This window comes from Sorex araneus, chromosome 2 (assembly GCF_027595985.1).
Source record: "Sorex araneus isolate mSorAra2 chromosome 2, mSorAra2.pri, whole genome shotgun sequence".
NCBI lineage: Eukaryota > Metazoa > Chordata > Mammalia > Eulipotyphla > Soricidae > Sorex > Sorex araneus.
In genome coordinates this window covers 137,955,066-137,976,593 of record NC_073303.1, presented here as the reverse complement: position 1 = coordinate 137,976,593, position 21,528 = coordinate 137,955,066, and the positions used below count along the sequence as shown (strand labels likewise).

General features: G+C 37.8%; 1 protein-coding gene and 1 pseudogene across 1 annotated transcript; one reads left to right on the top strand and one right to left on the bottom strand.

Annotated features, from left to right (window-relative positions):
* Nucleotides 1–4,380: 4,380 nt before the first annotated feature.
* On the top strand, nt 4,381–21,489 carry FBXO40 (F-box protein 40). The gene is made up of 5 exons (XM_004606771.2): nt 4,381–4,502; nt 4,614–4,727; nt 15,409–15,441; nt 16,291–18,201; nt 21,248–21,489. The coding sequence occupies exons 3-5, from the start codon at nt 15,439–15,441 to the stop codon at nt 21,461–21,463; spliced, it is 2,130 nt and encodes a 709-aa protein (XP_004606828.2). The 5' UTR covers nt 4,381–4,502; nt 4,614–4,727; nt 15,409–15,438; the 3' UTR covers nt 21,464–21,489.
* LOC129402740 (small nucleolar RNA U3) lies at nt 14,245–14,394 on the bottom strand (annotated as a pseudogene).
* Nucleotides 21,490–21,528: the final 39 nt, after the last annotated feature.

Genomic DNA, 21,528 nt, shown 5'->3' with positions numbered 1-21,528 from the left:
TCTCCAAACTCCACTAACATTTCAATAGGTGCACACAAGATTTGAAGGGAATGTAATGTAGAAGTTGACTAAGCTCAATTAGTTAAATCATTAACATAGGAGGCTCAACTAGCGACAAAAGCTTGGTAAACCTTCAGACAAGAACTTAAAATCCCCATGGTGATCATGGAGATAACAATTCTCACAATTTTTCTTTTACTGAAGTATTTTTCAATAATTCTTTTTTTGCAGGGAGGGGGGTCACACTGGGTGATGCTCAGGGGTTACTCCTGGCTCTGAACTCAGGAATTACTCTTGGCAGTGCTTGGGAGACCATATGGGATGCCAGGCATCAAACCCGGGTTAATCTTGTGCAAGGCAAATGCCCTCTCTGCTGTACTATCTCTCTGCCCCAGTTTTTTTGATAATTATTAGCCATTTAGTAGTAAAAAGAAATATAAAATAAATTATTTTGGGCCGACTACAAGGGCAGGCTTGAAGGATGGTTGGGAAAATAAGGACTATGGTGGAGGGAAGGTCACAGTGATGCTGAGATTGGGGTTAGAATATTGAAAATCTGTAGCAAATGCATCATGAACAACTTTGTAAACCACAGTGTTTAAATAAAGTGGAAAAAATAAAATAAGAAATTAAAAGATATAACTACTAACCTTATAGAAATAAAAATATAAATCAATAATATGAAGCATTGTAAAGGAATATTATAAACAGTTGCATTAAATTTGATTATTTGAAGAACAAATAACTTATCTAGATAACTAGATAAAGTGAACAAACTTCTCAGAAGACACAGGATACTTAATCTGTCTCAACAAGAAATAAAAGTGCTATGAATATTAAAGAGGTTGAATTAGTAAAAAAAATTTTTCGACTCTTACCACTTAACCATCCACTAAAAAAGGATGGGGCATAGACCCTGATGGCTTCACAACTACATTCTACTATCACTGTCACTGTCATCCCATTGCTCGAGCGGGCACCAGCAACGTCTCCATTGTGAGACTTGTTACTGTTTTTGGCATATCGAATACGCCACGGGTAGCCTGCCAGGCTCTGCCATTCGGGAGGGATACTCTTGGTAGCTTGCCGGGCTCTCTGAGAGGGGCGGAGGAATTGAACCCGGGTCGGCCTCGTGCAAGGCGAACGCCCTACTGCTGTGCTATCACTCCAGCCCACATTCTACTATATATTTGAAAAATTAATATGAAACCTTTGCAACTTTTTGTTTGTATACTTTTCAGTTATAACTTTTAAAAAACTTTATTCTTTTATTGTTCGAGCATTGTTTAACTCAGTTATAACTTTTTGTTTGTTTTTTTGTTTGTTTTGGGGGCAAACCTGTGATGCTCAAGGTTTACTCCTGGCTCTTCACTCAAGAATTATTTCCAGTGGTGCTTGAACCAAACAGGATGAGAAGAATCGAACCTGCATCGGGGGCGTGCAAGGCAAGCACCTAAACTGCTGTGCTATTCCTCCAGCCCCACCTTTGCAAGTCCTCAAAGAAACAGAAGGGAACAATCTCTAACTCATTCTATCATATTACTATAACTCTGTCACCAAAACTAAGCCTTCATTTTAAGATAATATTAACATATTATGAACATACGTTCAAAACCCCCAATTAAATACCAGAACACCCATCTCAGCAACATAAAAGGAATTATATACTAGTCAGAGGGAAGATTATTCAGAAGAGTAAAACAAAAAAAGCTCAATCAGGGGCTGGAATGATAGCATAGCAGGTAGGGCATTTGCCTTGCACGCGGCCAACCCGGCTTTGAATCCCAGCATCCCATATGGTCCCCTGAGCACCCCCAGGAGTAGTTCCTGAGTGCAAAGCCAGGAGTAACCCCTTGCATCGCCGGGTGTGACCCAAAAAAGCAAAAAAAAAAAAAAAAAAGCTCAATCAAGGTAATATGTGTTATTAACAGAATAAAGAATAAAACTCTCAATATGCATATAAAATGCATTTGACAAAATTGTATACCCTTTCATAAAGGCACTTCATAAACTAGGCAAAATTATCAAATCATCTTGTATCTTTCTTCTAGCTTAACTTAACATGATATCTTTCAGTTCCTACTATGCTGTAGCAAATAGCATGATTTCATCTTCTCTTGAAGTTGCACAATAGTATTCCATTGTGTATATATACCCCAATTTTTTAATCTGTTCATCTATCATTGAACACCTAGGTCGATTGAATTTCTTAGTTATTGTACCAAGTGTAGCAATAAATAATAGTGTGCATATGTACTTTTGAATTTTTTTTTATCCTAAGGATAGGTATAAGATGAGGAAATATAATGTACTGAAGTGGAGATGACTAGATCATCCTTGACCCCAGAATTTAGGAGAAGTAGAACAGAGAAGAAAATTAATTAAGGGGAGAAAAAAGATGAGGAAATACTAGTAATAATGGAATGGGGGTCAGGGCTTTGGTTATGCTGTTGATGTGGGAGTGGTATAGATACATATACAAAGTAAAAATTTAACAACACTGAAAGCATGAGAACTAAACCCCAAGGTGGCAGACAGGGCGAGGGTGGGGGGTTGATGGAGTATGGGAACACTGGTGGAAGGAAATTGACACTGATGGTGGGCTTGGTGTTGAAATATTATATGTCTAAAGCTCAACTGTCAATAACTTTGTAAGTCATAGTTCTTTAATTAAAAATTGTTTTAAATTAATTTGTTAATTATACAAATTAATAAAGACCATCTACAAACACCTCACCACCAATACTACCACCACCACAGCACAAGCAGTAAGAACGACCAATCTTTTTCTGGAGGAGGGGGAGTGGGCCACACCCAGCAGTGCCTCAGGGCTTACTCCTGACTCTGCACTCAGGAATAATTCCTAGGAGTGCTCAGAAGACTATATATGGTACTGGGGGATCAAACCCAGGTCAGTTATGCACAAGGCAAGTGTCCTACTCACTATATTATCTTTTAGGTCCTCCCAAAATGACAAGTATTATCACTCTTGTTCAATATAGTGCTTGAAATTCTAAACAGTCAGGAAGGAAAAGGGATCCAGATTTAAAAAGAAGTAAACAGAGCTCTAAGCACACTTAGCCATGTGCTTGTATGTAGAAAATCCTGAGAAATTTATTAGAACAAGTCCAACAAAGAATCAGGATGCAAAACTGATGTATAGTCTTAAAAAGATCTTTTAACTCCTTCTTGCTTACTCCAAAATAAATTTATCAGCATGAGCATATAGCACCTGAGATTATGTAAGAATTCAAGGTAAAGGAAAAAATTTTTAATTATAAGATTTAAACAAGTTTTTAATCTTGCTAAAAATACACTAGAAGGTTTTACTTATTTTTTAAAATAACATTTTGCTGAACACTTAATTCATGCTAGAACTAATTCATATGTTTTACATATGTTAATAATGTTAACAATATGAACATGTTATCATGTTAGTTATTGTGCCATCATGTCCATTTCACAATTGGGAAAACTGAAAATTTTAATTATAGAAGATTATAATTGTATTATGTATTGTGCATTATATAATATATAAATTAATTGTTTATTGTTTATTGCCATTATTTATTATTATTATTGCTATTATTTATTTACTATTATTTATTGCTACACTTGGTACAATAACTAAGAAATTGAATTGACATAGGTGCTCAATGACAGATGAACAGATTATAAAATTGGGGTATGTATATATATATATAAAATGGAATACTATTATGCAGCTTCAATAAAAGATGAAACCATGCAATTATAATTTCTTTACCAGTACCCAAGTTAAGTAACTTGGCTCTATCTACATACCTCAGAATTAGATGATGCAGAATTATGCTTTGTCTTTCTTCAAAAGATAACTGAAAGAATTTCTCTGAAGATGGTCAGATAAAGAAACACATTAGACAAATGGGAATTAATGAATCGAGACCCTGGTTTCTGCTCCAGTGAGCTGTGTGGTTTTGTAACAAAAATTTAGCTTCTCCAACTTTTGTGTCATCTGTATTAAGAGGGACTGGACTAATATAGATCAAGTAATATCTAAGCTTCTAACTACAAAATATCTCACATTACCTTGCTCCATACCTGATTTCTGAATTACAAACTCATACTTTCTCAATCACCTAGGAGATAAGGGGGCCAGAAGAAGACAGCCACTTAGTGACAAGAAATGGGAGAAACAGAAACAGTTCCTCCTGTCACTTGCTTAGATTGCTGCTTCAGCCAGTGATGGGCTTAGGTGAAAAAGCAAAGTTATAATTAGAGCAGCAGCCTGAACTCGATGCTCTTCCAGCCACCACAAGCACAGCCTGACCTGCTGACTACAAGCAGGAGTCTAAGAGACTGCTTTTGCTTTGAAAACGATCTTCTTTTTGGAGTACTTTCCTCATTTTCTCAAGGGAAAGAAAATGCTTTGATATAAAGCCCTACTTCACTTCCAGCTTCCCCTGCTAAACCCCACTCCAGTAGAGACCCAGCGTTGATAAAAACAGGACAAGTGAAAAATCGTAAGCTGAGACTGGTCACATTGCTCCTTGTGATATAGTTTTATTTTTAACTTCAAAACACTTGAACTATTTCTGTTGAAGTTTTCTCCCCTTTGCTTGTCTCCTGAACAGAACTCTGCTCCGTGGCAGTTGATGTTCCCACAGCTTCTTCCTTCCTGCCATCTGCTTGCTCACAATTGAGGGACAAGTTCAGCAGATGCTGACTCGCCCGAGTCTTACCTGAAGGTAAGTTTTCCAAACGTGAGCAGGTGCAGGAGACACTTGGAGTGGTGGATGTGCAGACAGAGGCTGAATTGCATGTCACGTTTTTTGCTCTGAGCAAGAATCTTATTGAGCAAATTAGGTATATATAGGGGGGAGTGGCTGGCACAGAAGAGAGACTCGGTTAGTGTATAAATCCTTATTTTGAATAGAAGGGAGAGATGATTACCTGATTTCAGCTAATTCCAGTTCTTTCTTCTATAATCAACCAGAGTAGTTATGTGACAGTTCTAGTATACATCACGTTGATTTGGGACACAGTTAGGGATGGGGTTGGAGAAGATAGGGCAAGATCCAGAAACCAGGATTTCTACTTTCTGAAAGTTCTCCAAATTCTATTATCTTCACACTAACCAGAAATTACTGTGTTAATTGCAAATTATTCTCACATAGTTTAAATTCTGTCACCAGTGTCACTCTTATGGTTTAGGGATCCCTATTCTATTTACTATAGGTTCTATTTAAACTTTGCCTGCAGAGTTTAAAGCTTTTCTTTTTTCATGAAAAACGCTGCATAAATATGAATCTCTCTTCACCAGTTCCCTTGAATCCAAAACACATCCATGGAAGTGAAGCATTTTATAAGTGAAGATATTTTACAAGTTGAAAAACTCTGTAGGCTTTTTACCCGAAGCCCCAAATATTACAAACTTGTAACTTGCACATCCAGAAAGATAACAGTAAAACAATGAATCTTACTGAGACTGAAAGCTTTAAAATGTGGAATATGCCTAACTGTTAGAGTCATTAAATACAGGAAATGGGGAGCAGAGCTTATTTTCTTATTTTTCTCTGGCCTTGCCTTCATGTTATATAGTTTGAAGTTCAGTGAAGGACATTCTGTGAAATGAACAATGTAGCTTAAAGGGATTCTGTACACTTTGAACTTTAAAGAGTTCAGGTTAAACACACAATGCCAAGTAAAAGGAGACATACTGGGATATCTTGTCTCAGGCTCCCTTTCTGCTTGCCTCTTCTAGGTTATTATTGTGCCTGTTTGCCAAAAAAGTTTTCATTGTGTAAATTGCCCACTTAATTTAATTTTGTCAGTGTTTCCATGGCACCACAGACTTAAAGGTATATACCAGAGTACTGTCCTACAAAAACTAATGTATGTTGGTTGAAGATTAATCAAGAAGATAGGTTGATTCTTAATTCAGCTAAAAGCTCTTCAATCAACATAAAGCAGTAATTTAAAATGTTGATACTTCTAGAACTAGAGCAATAGTACAGTGCATAATATATTTGCCTTACATGTGGCTAACCTGGTTTCAATCCCCACTACCTGATGTGGCCCCTGTGCCCACTAGAAGTGATCCCTGAACACAGAGCCAGGAGGAAATCTTGAGCATATACAGGCTGTTACCCAAAAACCAAATCAATGAAATGCTGATGCCAATAGTAAATGTACTACGTATGAGAATTAATTAGCTAATTAAATAACTAAAAATTTTTAAAGTGGAAAGATTTCTAGGTTAAAGAGGGGAACTGCATGTGGCAAGTTTGAATAAATTCAGGACAAAAATGCCTAAATTTGGAGCTACAGCGCTGGAATCATAGTCTAAAAGCTGAAGATTATAGAACTAGATGTGGGGATTCCCCTCAATCAAATGGTTGTGTTACAATCAAGAGTCAGATAGTTATGTTGATAAATAACTTTCTACATTTTACTCTCTACAACTGAGCATCTTCAAAGCAGAATAACAGGTTAATGGTGTTTAATGAAAGGAAATAATTGATCAATAGGGTAATAGTTAAAGAATATGAGTTTGACCTTTAACTTTTGACCTGGTCACTTTCATGGAAGTTAGATTTAGGATTAAACAATTATTTCTAGGATTAACCACATGACGTGGCAAAATAGTCACTTAAATCATGTGAGAGGTGCTGAAAGTCCCCTTATCTTAAAATATCTTCTGACATCAACCCTATTTGTCTACTAACTTTAAAATTATAGTAAAGAATGTCAAAACCATTATCTGTTAATTCCATTCTCTTTTGCTTGAGTCAGGGACTTAAATATACCTACTCTTTGCTTTCTCATGACCTGTTGGCCAGCAACACTTGGTCACCACCTCTTCCTCATGCCTTGAGGATCTGTCCTACTCTGTCCTTGGTACTATATAAGCTGTCCATATGCTGTAGGCCACTGCCACACAAATAGCTCCATGTGGCACTGTGATTTCAACAGAATCTCAAAAAAAGAAGAGAACAGTTGATGGAAAGTATAAGAGTACCATGATTAGAGCCAGACATTCTAGGAACATAAATAAAAATATTTGACTTCTCTGAGCCCAAGTTTCAAGTAACACAAACTTAAATCTCTTTGTGCTCTTGTAGAAAATGAAGAGATGAATTTAGACTCTTTCATTAAAAGTGAACTCTTAAAGGAGTGAGGTACACTGGGTTGAGAGCAAACTGAAAATGGAATGACCATTCAAGGGCTTGGGAGTGCTGCAATGCAGTAAAACTAGGGCCTGGACAAGGGAGATGCCTATGATTATGGGTTTTCTCATGGAAGAAGAACTAACAATTGAGTGAGTCATATACTAGGTATATCCCCTAGTTGCCTCTGTCACGATCTTATGGGTTTTTTTTTATGAACTTCATTTTATAGATTGAATTAATTGACTTTAGTAATTTTAAATAACTTGCTCAAATTATTTAGCTAATATATGAGTGTACTTATTGGAGCTATCATGTAACATATAAGCTGAAATCTAAATGGCAAGAAAAAGCCCTAACAGATATAAGAAACAAGAGTAGACTTATGGTAGAAAAAACACAAGCATGAAGCTTCTACCTAGGAATAAGGGTTAATGTTGGAGCTAAGAAAGAAATAAGGTAAGGGAACAATTGGGAGATACTCATACAGAGCTTCTGGGCCATGAGAAGAGTAGCAGAATTTATTCTTTGTAATGGGAATCCACTGAAGATTTTAAACCTAGGAGTAATGGCATAACATTAAAAATTGTTAATGTTACAAAACATCTGTGTAACAACTGTGACAAAAAATCACTTTTTTTTGTATATAGGTTAAATATAGGTTGAATTTTTGAATATAGGTTGCACTGTAGCACTTTGTCCTGTTGTTCATTGATTTGCTCGAGTGGGCACCAGTAACGTTTCCATTGTGAGATTTGTTGTTACTGTTTGTGGCATATCAAATACGCCATGGGTAGCTTGCCAGGCTCTGCCGTGCGGGCAGGATACTTTCGGTGACTTGCCAGGCTCTCTGAGAGGGATGAAGGGATCGCACCTGGGTTGGCCACATGCAAGGCAAATGCCCTACCTGATGTGCTATCGTTCTAGTCCAAATATAAGTTACAAGGCACAAAATGAGAGGCTTGAGACTGTTTATAATGCTACTGTAGCTAACTGGATAAGAGATGATGATGTTTGATTCCAGACAACAAATGTATATAAAGAAAGAAATAAACTGGATAAAATTGCCTTCCAGATCTTCCTCCAAAATTTTTGGAGAGACTTTTTAACTAACTAATCCCTAATTCCTCTAATACTATGATTGGAAATATCCATTAGGATACTGTAATTGGTTAGTTCTCTGGCACTTGACACAGCCAGGTGGCTTATGGGTCATTATAGCTGCTGAACAAATAAGCCTCATACATGCAAGACATAGATTTTTCCTCTTGAGACACATTTTCTGTCCCATAATATATTATTTTTTCACTGAGATAACATTGACTTACAAGATTGAAATGTTTCTAATTTTTAGGGATACAATGTTAAAAATACATTCACCACCGAAGTTGAGTGGACTAATAGATCGATGAAAAAGGTCCAATGGACTGTGACCAAAATAAATTCATTTTAAATCTCAGAATCTATATTGTACTTCAGATTTGGTATTTGGGTTTTTTTTGGGGGGGGGGGGTGAGGGAGGCTCACCCAGCAGGGCTCAGGGCTTATGGCTCACTTCTGGCAGTGCTCAGATGACCATATGCAATGTGAGGGATTGAACCAGGGTTGGTCATAAGCAAGACAAGCACTTTGTACTACCCCTCAAGCCCTGTAGTTTATCTTTCTAACCTAAGAATGTTTAGCATAAGAGTCTTCAGAGTTCTTTCTTACTTGTATTTACTGAAATGAATAGCCAGGGACCCTGGATATCTTTCTGAGTCCTCTATTGAAATGAAACACAGTTGGAGATGTCACATAGAGGAAGGAAAAAGTAACTATCATAGGAATTGAGGGGCTTCCTAATGAGAAACATCTGACTCCCCTACAATCTAGAAAGAAATACATGCCTGAAACTATATTCTGAGTAACTTTGTAAATCATGGTGATTTAAAAAACATTAAAATTAAGAAGAAAGAATAAAAAGAAATATAGACATACATCTTTTGGTGTCTTAAGTGGAGGAGAGACTCTCCCCTTTCAGACCTAGCTTTAGTCTTGCATTTTCCCCAAATAACAGGTGTGACTGCCATATGTCTCTGCGGGTCTCCAAGGGACACAGTGTGATGTAACAAAGAACACAGAGTTTCAAGAAACACAAACTAAATCTCTTTGTCCCTCATTTCCTGTAAACAGAAAATGATAATACCCACTTCACATGGTGAGGATTAAATAAGATATTATTTAAATTTTAAATATTCTTAAATTCCTGTGAATCACTAAAATCTAATTTCTCCCAAGGATTTGGGGTTTTTCTTTATTTCAGTGGGACAATTTCCTCAGGTTATAAGGCAAAAGATACAGATGTTATTTTATGCCCGTTGGCTCTGGTGGCTCTATTTTTCTTTCTTCTTCCTGCTGAGAAGTCAAACTTCTCCACAGTGGTGTCCTCTCATTATATCTTTTTTTTCTCAGTACATGTCCTCTAGCAAAGTCATTGCTTATCTGTAGCTCCAGAGCCTTGCAGAAGATCTTTAAATAGCAGAATGAAAAATATAATTAAAAAGACCAGCAACTTTGTTGCCTGCATAGCTTTTTGTTCACTTGCTTGTTTTGTTCACTTCTCTTAAACGGATGTTTTTAAATAAGTTCAAAGATATGAAGAACAATTAGGTTACACTATCAGTGTTTTCAGCTTCACAAACACTATATTCTTCATAAATGATGTGCTTAGAGTTCACCACTACTGTCCCACCTGCAAGACATCCTTTCTAAGACTAAGTTCTGACTACAGATACGGCAACACACAGGACTACACAGCAATGTTTTTCTGTTCCCTGAACTGGGTTCAACTCTGACAAAACCAATCTGGCCAGTGTGCAGTTGGGCATTCCTGGTGCTAGCAGCACTTTTTACAACTCCTTATTCCATTTGATTGTGAGTCATCCAGAATCTATCCTCATAGGTAACTTTTTTTCTGCATAGGAAGCCAGCACATTCTCCATGCCAGGACAAAGATCCTGCAACCTTGGACTGTGCTGAGTACCTTTACCCTGCCTTTTAAAGCCAATGCTGCATTTGGATGGCCAGGGATCCCAGGGCACAGCTGAAATATTAACTTCCTTTGCAGTTCTTTTTCAGGAACTGCCATGAGTGGTGTGATCATCACTGTTTGTAGCTTCACATTTGCATTCAAGACGTGTCACCTATCTGTTCCTTTACTTATGGGCTACTGTCTTAACTCTCTCACTCTGCTTCTTTCTAATATTCCCCAAAGTTGTCATGTATACTTTATGCCTGAGTTCCATGCTTTTTTTTCAATTCCTCAATTATAGCTTCCTTTATTGCTTTTCAGTAATAATCCTCAAGCCTGTATCTCTATATTCTAACTCCTCTTCTTTCCAACCACATGATCTGTAATCACTTCAAGCAGCTTGTTTTATACTTTATGAACCCATGCCTCTTCCCAGAACAGTAAACTTATCTATCTTTCCTCTGAATTACAGCTAATATTCTCTTCTTGGTTCAAAATTTTTCTTGTCCCCAAATTGACTTACCCTATCTTTAGCCATAAACAAAAGTGCTAGCTCATTCTCCTTGCAAAGCCTCTTATTTCATCTCCCCTAATTCAACTGGTGACATTTTTAGCCCTCTAATCTTCTAACACATCTCTACATCAAAGTTTCTAACTCTAGGTTCTCCCATTCCATTGCTCCAACACTATTAGTTGGACTCCAGCATTACTAGTCCATTGCACTGTAGCACTGTCATCCTGTTGTTCATTGATTTGCTCCAGTGAGCACCAGTAACGTCTCCATTGTGAGGCTTGTAATTACTGTTTTTGGCATATCGAATACGCCACAGGTGCGGGCGGGATACTCTTAGTAGCTTGCCGGGCTCTCTGAGAGGGATGGAGGAATTGAACCCGGGTCAGCCGTGTGCAAGGCAAACACCCTATCCACTGTGCAATCACTCCAGTCCTATTAGTCCATTACAATGTTAAATGGATCTATTGAGTACAGATAATTTAAGCTGATTTATCCTAATTTTTTGACTTTCTACAAGTCCAGATGGCATTTACCACCTTCCATGTGATCTTTAATGTGGCAGGAATGTATCAGATATTAAATTGCATGTTAAAAGATGCGGTGGCTTGACTATTGCATCCAAAAGATGAGTTTTTGTCTGATCCTGTTCAATCTAAGGCCAATCAGAGTCCTTCACTATGCTCAGGTTTCAGTCCTTTGGTTTGTTTTCTACTGGGCCCTGAGCCCACTCATATTCTGGTTTGTAACTTCTTACCAGCCTCCTGATTCAGGCTTTAGGAATCGGACTCTGGCATGAATCCTCTCTCACACAGAGTAGTCCTAGAGTCCTCATGTTTCTTATTTATTAATGTGCATAAGAATTAGATGGGAGATATATTAAGAATACAAATTCTAGAAACATCCCTCACCTTAAAAAAAGCATCTATAGCAGTGCTAACTTTTATAAAGATGTAATGTTCTCTATTCTATATGTTCACATATAGTTACTAGCCATACGTGGCTACTGAGCTTTTAAAATATAACTTTTTAGGGCTGGGAAGATGGTATCCTTATAAGGCATTTGTCTCACACATGGTCAATTCCAGTTTGACCATGGCACCACATATAGTCCCCCAAGCACGAGCAGAAGTAATCCCTGTGCGTAGAGTGAGGGGTGCATCCTGAGCACTGCTGGGTATGAGTTAAGTCCCACCCCTTCCAAATTTAGCTACTACACATGAGAGACTAAAGTATAAATCCTGTTAATTTACTCATCTATTTTATTGCATTTAACTAATTAATTAATATAAAAGTCTACATGGGACCAATGGCTACCATATCAAATAGTACAGACCTATACATTTGATAAGCATCATAGTTGATTCTAATAAAACTTAAGAACCATTTTAACAAGAAGCCTATGTGAATGCTATGTTCATTTACTGATACATAATAGGAAATCATCATGAATTTGATGAATTAATGCACTAGAATATACTAGAATATACTGTACTTGAAACTTAGGATATCTCTTCTTAAAAAGAAAATGGAGGGAATATTTTCAGTTAAAAAAAACTTATCAATTAGATGTAATAAATTGAAGCTAGGGAGGTAGTATAAGGGTTAAAGTACATGTTTTAAATACAGCCAACCTTGGTTCTATCCTGGCACCACATGATTCCCAAGCACCACCAAGTGTGGCGTTGGAGTTTCCAAGTACTATCTCTTGGTAGTCCCTGGCAATGTAGGATCTGAGCTGTATGCTGCACTGAACCAGTTGACCAGCAATCACCAGTAGTGGCCTCAGTTTCCCTCAGCATTGCTTGGTAAGCACTCTCCCATCTGTCGTTTTAATTGAAAAACAAATGCAATATACTCATCTTAAAGAAATACTCTTTAAAAATTATTTTTTAACTACTAAGATATTTTGGGGAATCGTTGAAATTTGAATGTAGAAACCATGTCAAATGATATTAGAAAATTATTTTGTTTATTTAGGTCAGATAACATTATTGTAGTTTAAAAAGGAAAATGTCTTTACTATTATAAATTATAAGCTAAAATATTTAAGGGTGAACTCTCATGATGCCAGTAACTTATTTTCAAATGGTTCATTCAAAAATGTGTGTGTGAGTATGGGGACCAGGGGCTGGAGGGAGATGGGAGTGAGTAAGAGAAAACTGGTGATTTAATGATTGTTGAACTAAACACAGTATATTACATGTTCTTCTCTTTATTTGCTTTTGGCACTAAAAATAAAGTTAAGAAAACTTTTGCCCACAATGAATTAAAAAAGTTGAAAACAAACTTATGATTCTCCTGATTTGGGGGCGTTAACTTCAACCCACCGTTAGACAATGACGAAATTATTTAATAATTTCTTTAGATCAGATACTGCAAACTGGCAGCCTATAGATACTATCTTACCTGATTATAAAATGTCCTCACTGAATGTCAGTGATAGATTCTTCAGAAAAGTGAATTTAAGTAAAAAATGTTTTAGGTATAGGCTGATAAATATAAAGAGTTATAGTCTTTAAGTGTATTTTGGATCACAAAGACACGATCAAACTTCTAATTAAGTTCCAAACTCTTCTATTGTTAAATAATAACTTTCATTCATTATACAACCTACTTACTTTGGTTCTAGGCCAAGGGTTATGAGAGTCTATCCTGGCAACTGAGGGGTCAAGGTGGGAACCCACTGTGAATAAGATGCTCTTCGTTGTGTGGTTGCCCTCACATACACTGATCCTCACTCACAATGGGACAATGAAGACACATCAATGAACTTATTGTGCTGTCTTTTGGATGGGGTAGGAAGAAAAAGAGACATTGGAACTGAATCCATAGAAAACCCATGCAGACATGAGGAAAATGCATCAACAGAAACAGTGGTCCTGGGCAGTAATATTTTTCCCCTCATAAACATTATAACATTATAATGAAACAGTGAATGTAATAACCTTCTTTTGTTTTTTTCTTTCATCCCAGTTGAGGCTTAAAAAATTAAGTAGTGGGGGTGAGAGAGATAGTATAGCAGGTAGCCATATGGTCCCCCAAACCCACCAGGAATATCCCTGATATTCCTCAAAATATTTAGAGGAACTGAAGAGACAGTATAAGGATTAAGGACCTCGACTCTGAAGTGGCTGACCCTTTGCTGAATTCCTGGCACTGTATTTGGTCCCCTGAGCACAGGGCCAAGAATAGTCCTTGAGCATTGCTCTGTAAAGCCCAAGCCTCCTTCCCTGCACCCCAAATTTTTTAATTTGGAGTACTTTAATTTTTATATATTATATAATAACACATTTTTCTTCATTTCTCTTTATTATTACTATTTTTTTAACCAAAACCACTCAGACTGCATCCTTTCCTTATAACTCTTCCAAGGGAAGAGAATGATCATCAAAAGGTAAAGGCAGGGGCTGGAGCAATAGCAAGTAGGGCAATTGCCTTGGCGGTCGACCCAGTTTCGATTCCCGGCATCCCATATGGTTCCCCGAGCACCACCAGGAGTAATTACTAAGTGCAGAGCTAGAAGTATAACCCCTGTGCATTGCCGGGTGTGATGCAAAAAAAAAAAAAAAAAAACCACCAAGGTATTGGCAGTTGCAAAAGCCATGCCTAGGATAGGCTGCACCCTCAGAAGAGGATGCTCTTTGTGGTTTGGGGTGCTCGACACAATCAGAGTAATTTCTATAGTAACAAACTATAGAAATGATTCCTGAAAATATGGTTTTCTAAAATATTTTTCATTTTAATGAATATTAAAATAATTATCTCAAAATAGCAAACTCTTCTTATGATAGGAGTACTATTTTGAGAGTTTCAGGTATTTAACACATTTATTCCTCCTGGAATAATATGCCACTGTGAAATAGGTGCTGCCACTGTCCTCCCTTTCCAGAAAGGGAAACTAATTAACTAGAGGTTACATAAGTTTCTCAAAGTCCTACAGGTTCTTTCTTCTGCTGCAGGGCTAACTCCAGTGCTGCCACCTTTATTATCACTTCATTGCAGTTCCACTCACAAAAACCTACATTCCGGTTTTCCTGAAAAATCAGAAGATCTAGCAACACATTCCCACATGGGTTCAACTGTCCAATCAGGGAATAACATTGCAGATAGCAGGACCTTCCTTCTGCTTGCCAGAGTCTCCACTTGGCCTGCTTCTGCAGACTTAAGTGTCTAACCCTTTTTTCCAGCCATGACACAGTTTAATTAACCAGGGCCAATGACACATGCTCTATATTTCAGAGATGCTTGCATGCTGTCCAAAACCCAGCGGAATGTCAGGTAGAGCTCTATATAAATGAAGTTGCACTGGGAAAGAAGGCTAGAAGGGTATCCTGGGCTAGAAGGATGTGTGGCAGGAATTAAGGGTGGATTGGAATGCCAGGGTAATGGTTGATAAACAGCAGGAAAAAAATCACAGATAACTACATTAGTTCTATGATTGGTAAGAGTTCCCATTAAAGGCAATGTAGCTTAGTGAAAACAATATGGGCTGACTTGGCCTGGATTAGAGTCTGATTTCATAGTTTTGCAAGTGCATAACCAGGGACAAGTTATTTAACTTATTCAAGCTTCTATATGTTTGATTGCAGAATAGAGACTATGATACTATTTCCAATAGTAAAGGAGTTAAATGAAAGAGTGTAAAGTTCCTTTGTCTTAGCTTGTTAATATAGACAACCAAAATACTTTTCTTCCTAATCATTCATATTCATATTTCCCTTTCATATTTCCCCCAGAGTAACAAGCCAAGAAGAGCTTAGAAAGTGATGGTAAGTACTAGGTTCTTATTGGTCTCTAGTTTCATAGGTCCAGATCTGGCTTCACTTAGCCTGTGGCACTGAGTGAACAACTCAACTGAGCTAAAAATAAAGAAAATAAAGCAAAACCAGATATGACCCCATCTTCACAGCCTATTTCCTTGGTGGTAGTTAAATAATAGCGCACTATGGATAGTTATGTTGTGGTGATGAGGACAGAATACAAAGAATAAATAATAAAGTAGCTCATACTTATATTGTAATAGAAAGTTTTAAAAAGCAGGACACAGAATTGTAGTTATCAAGATTACCTGTGCAATAAAAATTACTCATAATCCATAACTCAAAAATGAACAATTCCAAAAAGATAGTTCATTACATTCAGGTTTGTGTTTTCTATATTAAGTAAATCTACTCTGCACAGAGAATAAATTATTGAAAAATAAAGAACAGTATTGGGCCAGACAAACAGCTCAATGGGCTGGAGGTCATGCTCTGCACACAGGAAGCCTGGATTTAATCCTCATAATCACTTGGTCTCTAGCACTTTCAGGAGGGAGACCCAAGCTCTGAACCAGGAGTACTCCCTGAGCACTATCAGGTGTGGCCCCAAATAAAAATTGAATAATAAAATAAGGAAAGAAAATAGTATGATAGTTGGTATTTTGGGATTGTGCATGGTTTTTACCTTATGGTTTTCTGTATTTTGTAAGGCGCTACAAAGAACACCTATTAAATCAATTACATGTATTAAACCAATAAAACAAGAATTAAATTCATTAAAACTCAGTCGAACACTGATAGAGCTTCTCGTTAAGCAGTCAACTGTTTTCTCTGTCCCTTTGTCCTTCATGCCTCCAGGGCAGGGCTCGTAGATCTCCACCAGGGCAGCACAGACACTGTGAGAAATGCTTCAACCGGCACTGCAACATTCCTGTGGAACCTGATGTCTCCTGCCTGGTGATAAATTGCCGCCTGCTCTGTGGTGCCACCTTCCACATGTGCAAGGAAGCAGAGCACGAACTCCTCTGCCCTTTAGAGCAGGTTCCATGCCTCAATTCTGAATATGGCTGTCCCCTTTCCATGTCCCGCCACAAGCTGGCCAAGCACCTACAGTTTTGCCCTGCCAGTGTGGTCTGCTGCTCCATGGAGTGGAATCGCTGGCCCAATGTGGACTCTGAAACACCCCTTCATGAGAACATCATGAAAGAGACCCCTAGTGAGGAATGCTTGGATACAGCCTTGGCCCTCCAGGACCAGAAGGACCTTTTCAGCAGTTTGAAGATGGTTGAACTTTTCCCAGAAACTAGAGAGTCCAGGGAGCAGGAACGAACTGTGAATGGTGAAACCAGCTGGGAGGAAATGGGAGGAGCAGTGGGTGGAGTGGATGCTTCTTTGGTACCTAATGCCTCTCTGCCAGCAATCAATGGAGAGATGGTAGAGTTGAGCCAGGAAGAACGAGAGGTATTAGCCAAAACTAAAGAAGGAATGGATCTGGTCAAATTTGGCAAGTGGGAAAATATATTCAGCAAAGAGCATGCAGCCTCTGTCTTAACAAATCCATCCATGATTTGTGAGGGCACAAGCAAGAATGGCTCTGGAAAAGAACAGATTTTCAGCAACAGGAACATGGTAGCAAATGGTGCTGCCAGTGGGAAAGACTCAGAGGAAAACCAGAAGCAAGAGGACTTTCATGCAGCAATAGAAACAACAGGGCTTGCTCCTTGGCAGGATGGTGTTTTGGAAAGGTTGAAAACAGCAGTGGATGCAAAGGACTATAACATGTATCTGGTGCACAATGGGAGAATGCTTATTCACTTCGGCCAGATGCCTGCTTGTACACCTAAGGAGAGAGATTTTGTCTATGGTAACCTTGAGGCTCAGGAAGTTAAGACTGTTTACACCTTCAAAGTTCCTGTGAGCTACTGTGGAAAGCGGGCTCGGGTGGGAGATGCCATGATGAGTTGTAGGCCAAGTGAACACAAGGCAGTAGACACTTCAGATTTAGGTATCACGGTGAAAGACCTGCCCAAATCTGATCTTATCAAGACCACCCTACTGTGTGCTTTGGAAAGAGAACTCAAGGGTCATGTCATCTCTGAGTCTAGGAGCATTGATGGGTTGTTTGTGGACTTTGCTACGCAGACATACAACTTTGAGCCAGAGCAGTTTCCCTCTGGGACAGTACTGGCTGATCTCATAACCACTCCCCACGCAGAGGGTCTCCATGTGGAACTCCACAGTGAATGTGTGACCAGAAGACACAACAAAAGCAGTTCTGCCTTCACCTTCACTTGCAACAAGTTTTTCAGGAGGGATGAATTCCCCCTACATTTCAAGAATGTCCACACAGACATTCAATCATGTCTCAATGGCTGGTTCCAGCATAGATGCCCCCTGGCCTACTTGGGATGTACATTTATTCAAAATCATTTCCGTCCCCCAGGGCAAAAAGCAAAATTGATCTACAGTCAGAAGCTCCAGACCTTTGCCATCAAGCCTGAAGTTGCTTCAGAGCTGAGTGAGGAAAGGAAGAGTAATCACCTCTCTGGGCATGGAGAAAAAAGCCAGAAATCTCTAACCAGCTTGCCTTTGGAGGTTTTGCAGTACATTGCTGGATTCTTGGACAGCGTCAGCCTTTCCCAACTCTCCCAGGTGTCTGTGCTGATGAGAAATATCTGTGCTACTTTGTTACAAGAGAGAGGAATGGTTCTTCTTCAGTGGAAAAAGAAGTATTCTCAGGGAGGCACCTCCTGGAGTGTCTGCAGAGAGGCAAGTATCACTTTGTTTATTCTTACATTCATTCAACAAATATTACCTATATGTATTCCTTACTAGGCACTGGGATTGAAGAGAACTGGAAATGGTTTCTGAACTCAAGGTCAGGTCAATCTAATGAGAACACAGATAAACATCTGCATGACAATACAGATGGTTCCTGTTTTCTCAATAGTTATATTCTGTATATCATCAGTGTTTACATGATCCATTCTCCAATCTCTCTAATTTAGATATCAATGATCTGTCTCAATCAGCTCCCTTGCCCTCCAGTTTTTAGTGTGGCTAGACTAATAGGAGTGTTTCAGCAGAAGATAAACAGGAAGGAGAAGAATGAAGTTGACATATCTATTCTCCTGATTTCATCCTAGCTTGCGCTCTCTCCTCCATGATACTTTTAAACTTATCATGACCCTCCATTGAAGGTGGTTATCTCAGGTGACTATATCCATACAATAACTTGTTCTGGATCCAAGAATGAACTCCTTTCTTCCTTTTCATGCCTAGGGAAGTAATGTTTTTCAGTATAAGTATTGTGTGATATTTCATGGCTTTCCAATATTCCACTCATCACACATTTGAAAGTCATTCATTTAAAAAATTTATTTCAAATTTGTCAATTTGATAATGCCATATGATTTCTTCCTGGTCTCTGCCTAATAGTGTATGCTCATAATCCCAGGTCAAATAATATTTTAGAACAGATTTTCCCTTGAGAAGGTTACTTTTAAATTCTAAACTAATTTGATTAACTGCTTTCTCCTGGTTAAAATGCTTACTTAAAATTTTAAGTCTTATTTAACTATCCAGTAAAGATTAATTATTTAGTTAAAATCATTTAATTATTTAGTAAAATAATTTAATTATCTATTTTTGTTATCTATTATATTACAATTCATAATTATTTACTTATTAATTAAATGATCATAATTGGTTTATTTATTAGTAAATAATTGAACTTAGTAAAATTATGTAAAAATTTAATTGACCTATTGATTGTTTAATTGAGAATTATTTCATTCTTTGTAAAAACTAAAGAATATTTCTCTTAAAAACCTTTCCATTTTCCTGATCAGATTATTTTTGCTTTAATGTATTCAACCTGCAATTAATTTGTATCATACCAAACTTAGACTCTTAACACATTATGCCAATGTGTTCTTAGATCCTTTCTGGAGGTAAATATTTTTATAATATGAACTACAAACTTGTCATGTTCACTTAGTTCCATAATGCCATCATCTTGTTGTGGAGTTTCTCACAATATGATATGTACAAACTAGCATTTGGGGAGTAGGGTGTTTACACCTATTTTTATTGGTCACAAGTTTATAAATATATCTTGATATTTTCCATTATTAATTGCATAGGCAGTCCTCTTCAGAAAATAATTTGAAACTCTCCTAAATCATGTATTCCTGCCTGCCTATATCCATGCCTTAAATAAAACTTACTACAGAGATAAACAGTACAGTGAAAACCCTGCCTTTGGGACTCCTATTGTCCATAAATGCCTCATATCTTCCTATATAAGATAAGATATAAATAATTTAATTTATATACCAGAGATTTAATTTTTCTGGTTAAATTTTGTCTCCAATTTAAAGATTGCTGACTATTATTGAATATTATTTAGAATAAACTAATTTCCACATAGAAGGGAAGTAAGAAAACTTAGGACTACTAATAATAGTAGCACAATAATACTATTACAATACTATTATAATAATAGGTTACTCATATTAAAACATCTCTTGAAAACAGAAAAATGTGGAAAGTGGTCTTATTGAAAGAGCTATGTGGCAGAGCCAGGAGTAAGTCAATGAGCACAACTGGATGAGTTCCTGCCACCCTACCCCACTACACCCCTCCAAAGAGCTATGTTAGCTTGCTGAGTGAAGTCATTCAGAATGAGAGAGATAGATACAGAATGGTCTCTCCATCATAAATAAATAAACATAAATAAACAGCTAGGGAATAACAAATTGAGGAAGGCAAGGTATCAGGAGAGCTGGTTCACACACTGAGCCTATGTGGTGGGGGGTGGGATGGAGAAGGGAGGAGATGGAGGTTGGAGAGAGGGAACACTGAGACGATGGTGGAAAGAAGAGGACACAGGGGTGGAGGGTGTGGTGTTGGGACACTGTATGCATGAAGCCCTGTCATCAACAATATTGTAAATTATGGTGCCTCAAGTAAAAGTTTTAAACATTAAAAAATTGAAAGAAAAGAAAGACCCATTAGATTATACATGCTTCATAGTCAATTTTTCAAACCAGAAACTTGGCTATCATATTCTTCATAGAAAGGTCAGTGGGGGCCTGAGTTTCAAATCCATATTGCTCCTATTATAGAGGTCTGGTCAAGTAAAAATTTTATTCATTAGGATACTTTAAGTTTCAAGAAATACAAAAGCAATGTAAAGTGGCATAAACAATAAAGGTAATATATAGATTCTTTATAATTTAAATGCCCAGAAATCAAAGCCTTTTATCAGGAAAGGCATGACTCACTTGGCAGCTCAAAAAATGTCCTCAGTGATCTCTTCCATTTTGGTTCCTTGTTTCTACTTTCTCAATGGTGGCTTTTTTCTGAGAGACAGTTTCCTCATGGTGATTGTTGGTGATTTCCAGCAGCAACTAAACATACAGCTCTTCAGTTAAGTATGGAGGGAACCACAAACAAATTCTGGAGTAGTCTGTTCAACACTAAATATACTGATTTGAATCATGTGTCTATTCTAGAACTAACCAGTTTGGGGATATGGCGTTAGTAGGCTACAGTATCAACGGGCAGATGGTCTTAGTCATTTCCATATAACAACATGGTCATTTGGGAAATTTGCCAATTAAAAGGGCAATCTGGGGGTCTGACACTAGGAAAGGAACTAACAAATGTCACCACCATGCAAGCAATCACCACTTTCACAGCTAGGAAGGACACCAGAAATGTGTGTTATTACATCTTAAATTATTCAAATAGAGCCAGTTCAGGGGCATTGCTCCACTGATCACTTTTGAGCCTCTCTCTTTCCCAACAGATCTGGCAATTCAGCAGCCTCTTCTCCAAAATCAAGAGCTGGGAGTTTAATGAAGTCGCATCCATGTCTGAACACCTGAAAACCTGTCCTTTCAATGTAGTCGAGCACAAGACGGACCCAATTCGTTTGATATGCATGTGTCAGCCCCAAGAGCAAACCCGAGAGAGCTTAGTAACAACCTTTAGGGATAAACCTCGAGGAAGACACAACTACTAAAAACAAAGTTGTCACTGTTCTTGGATTCCCCCTTGGTGTTATTGAAAGTAGGATGAAGTGTAGTC

What these genes read in the sequence shown, in the direction of transcription:
- FBXO40 (XM_004606771.2), top strand. An exon ending in CCTGGAGTGTCTGCAGAGAG is followed by an intron (nt 18,202 to 21,247) that starts GCAAGTATCACT and finishes CTTTCCCAACAG; the next exon opens with ATCTGGCAATTCAGCAGCCT.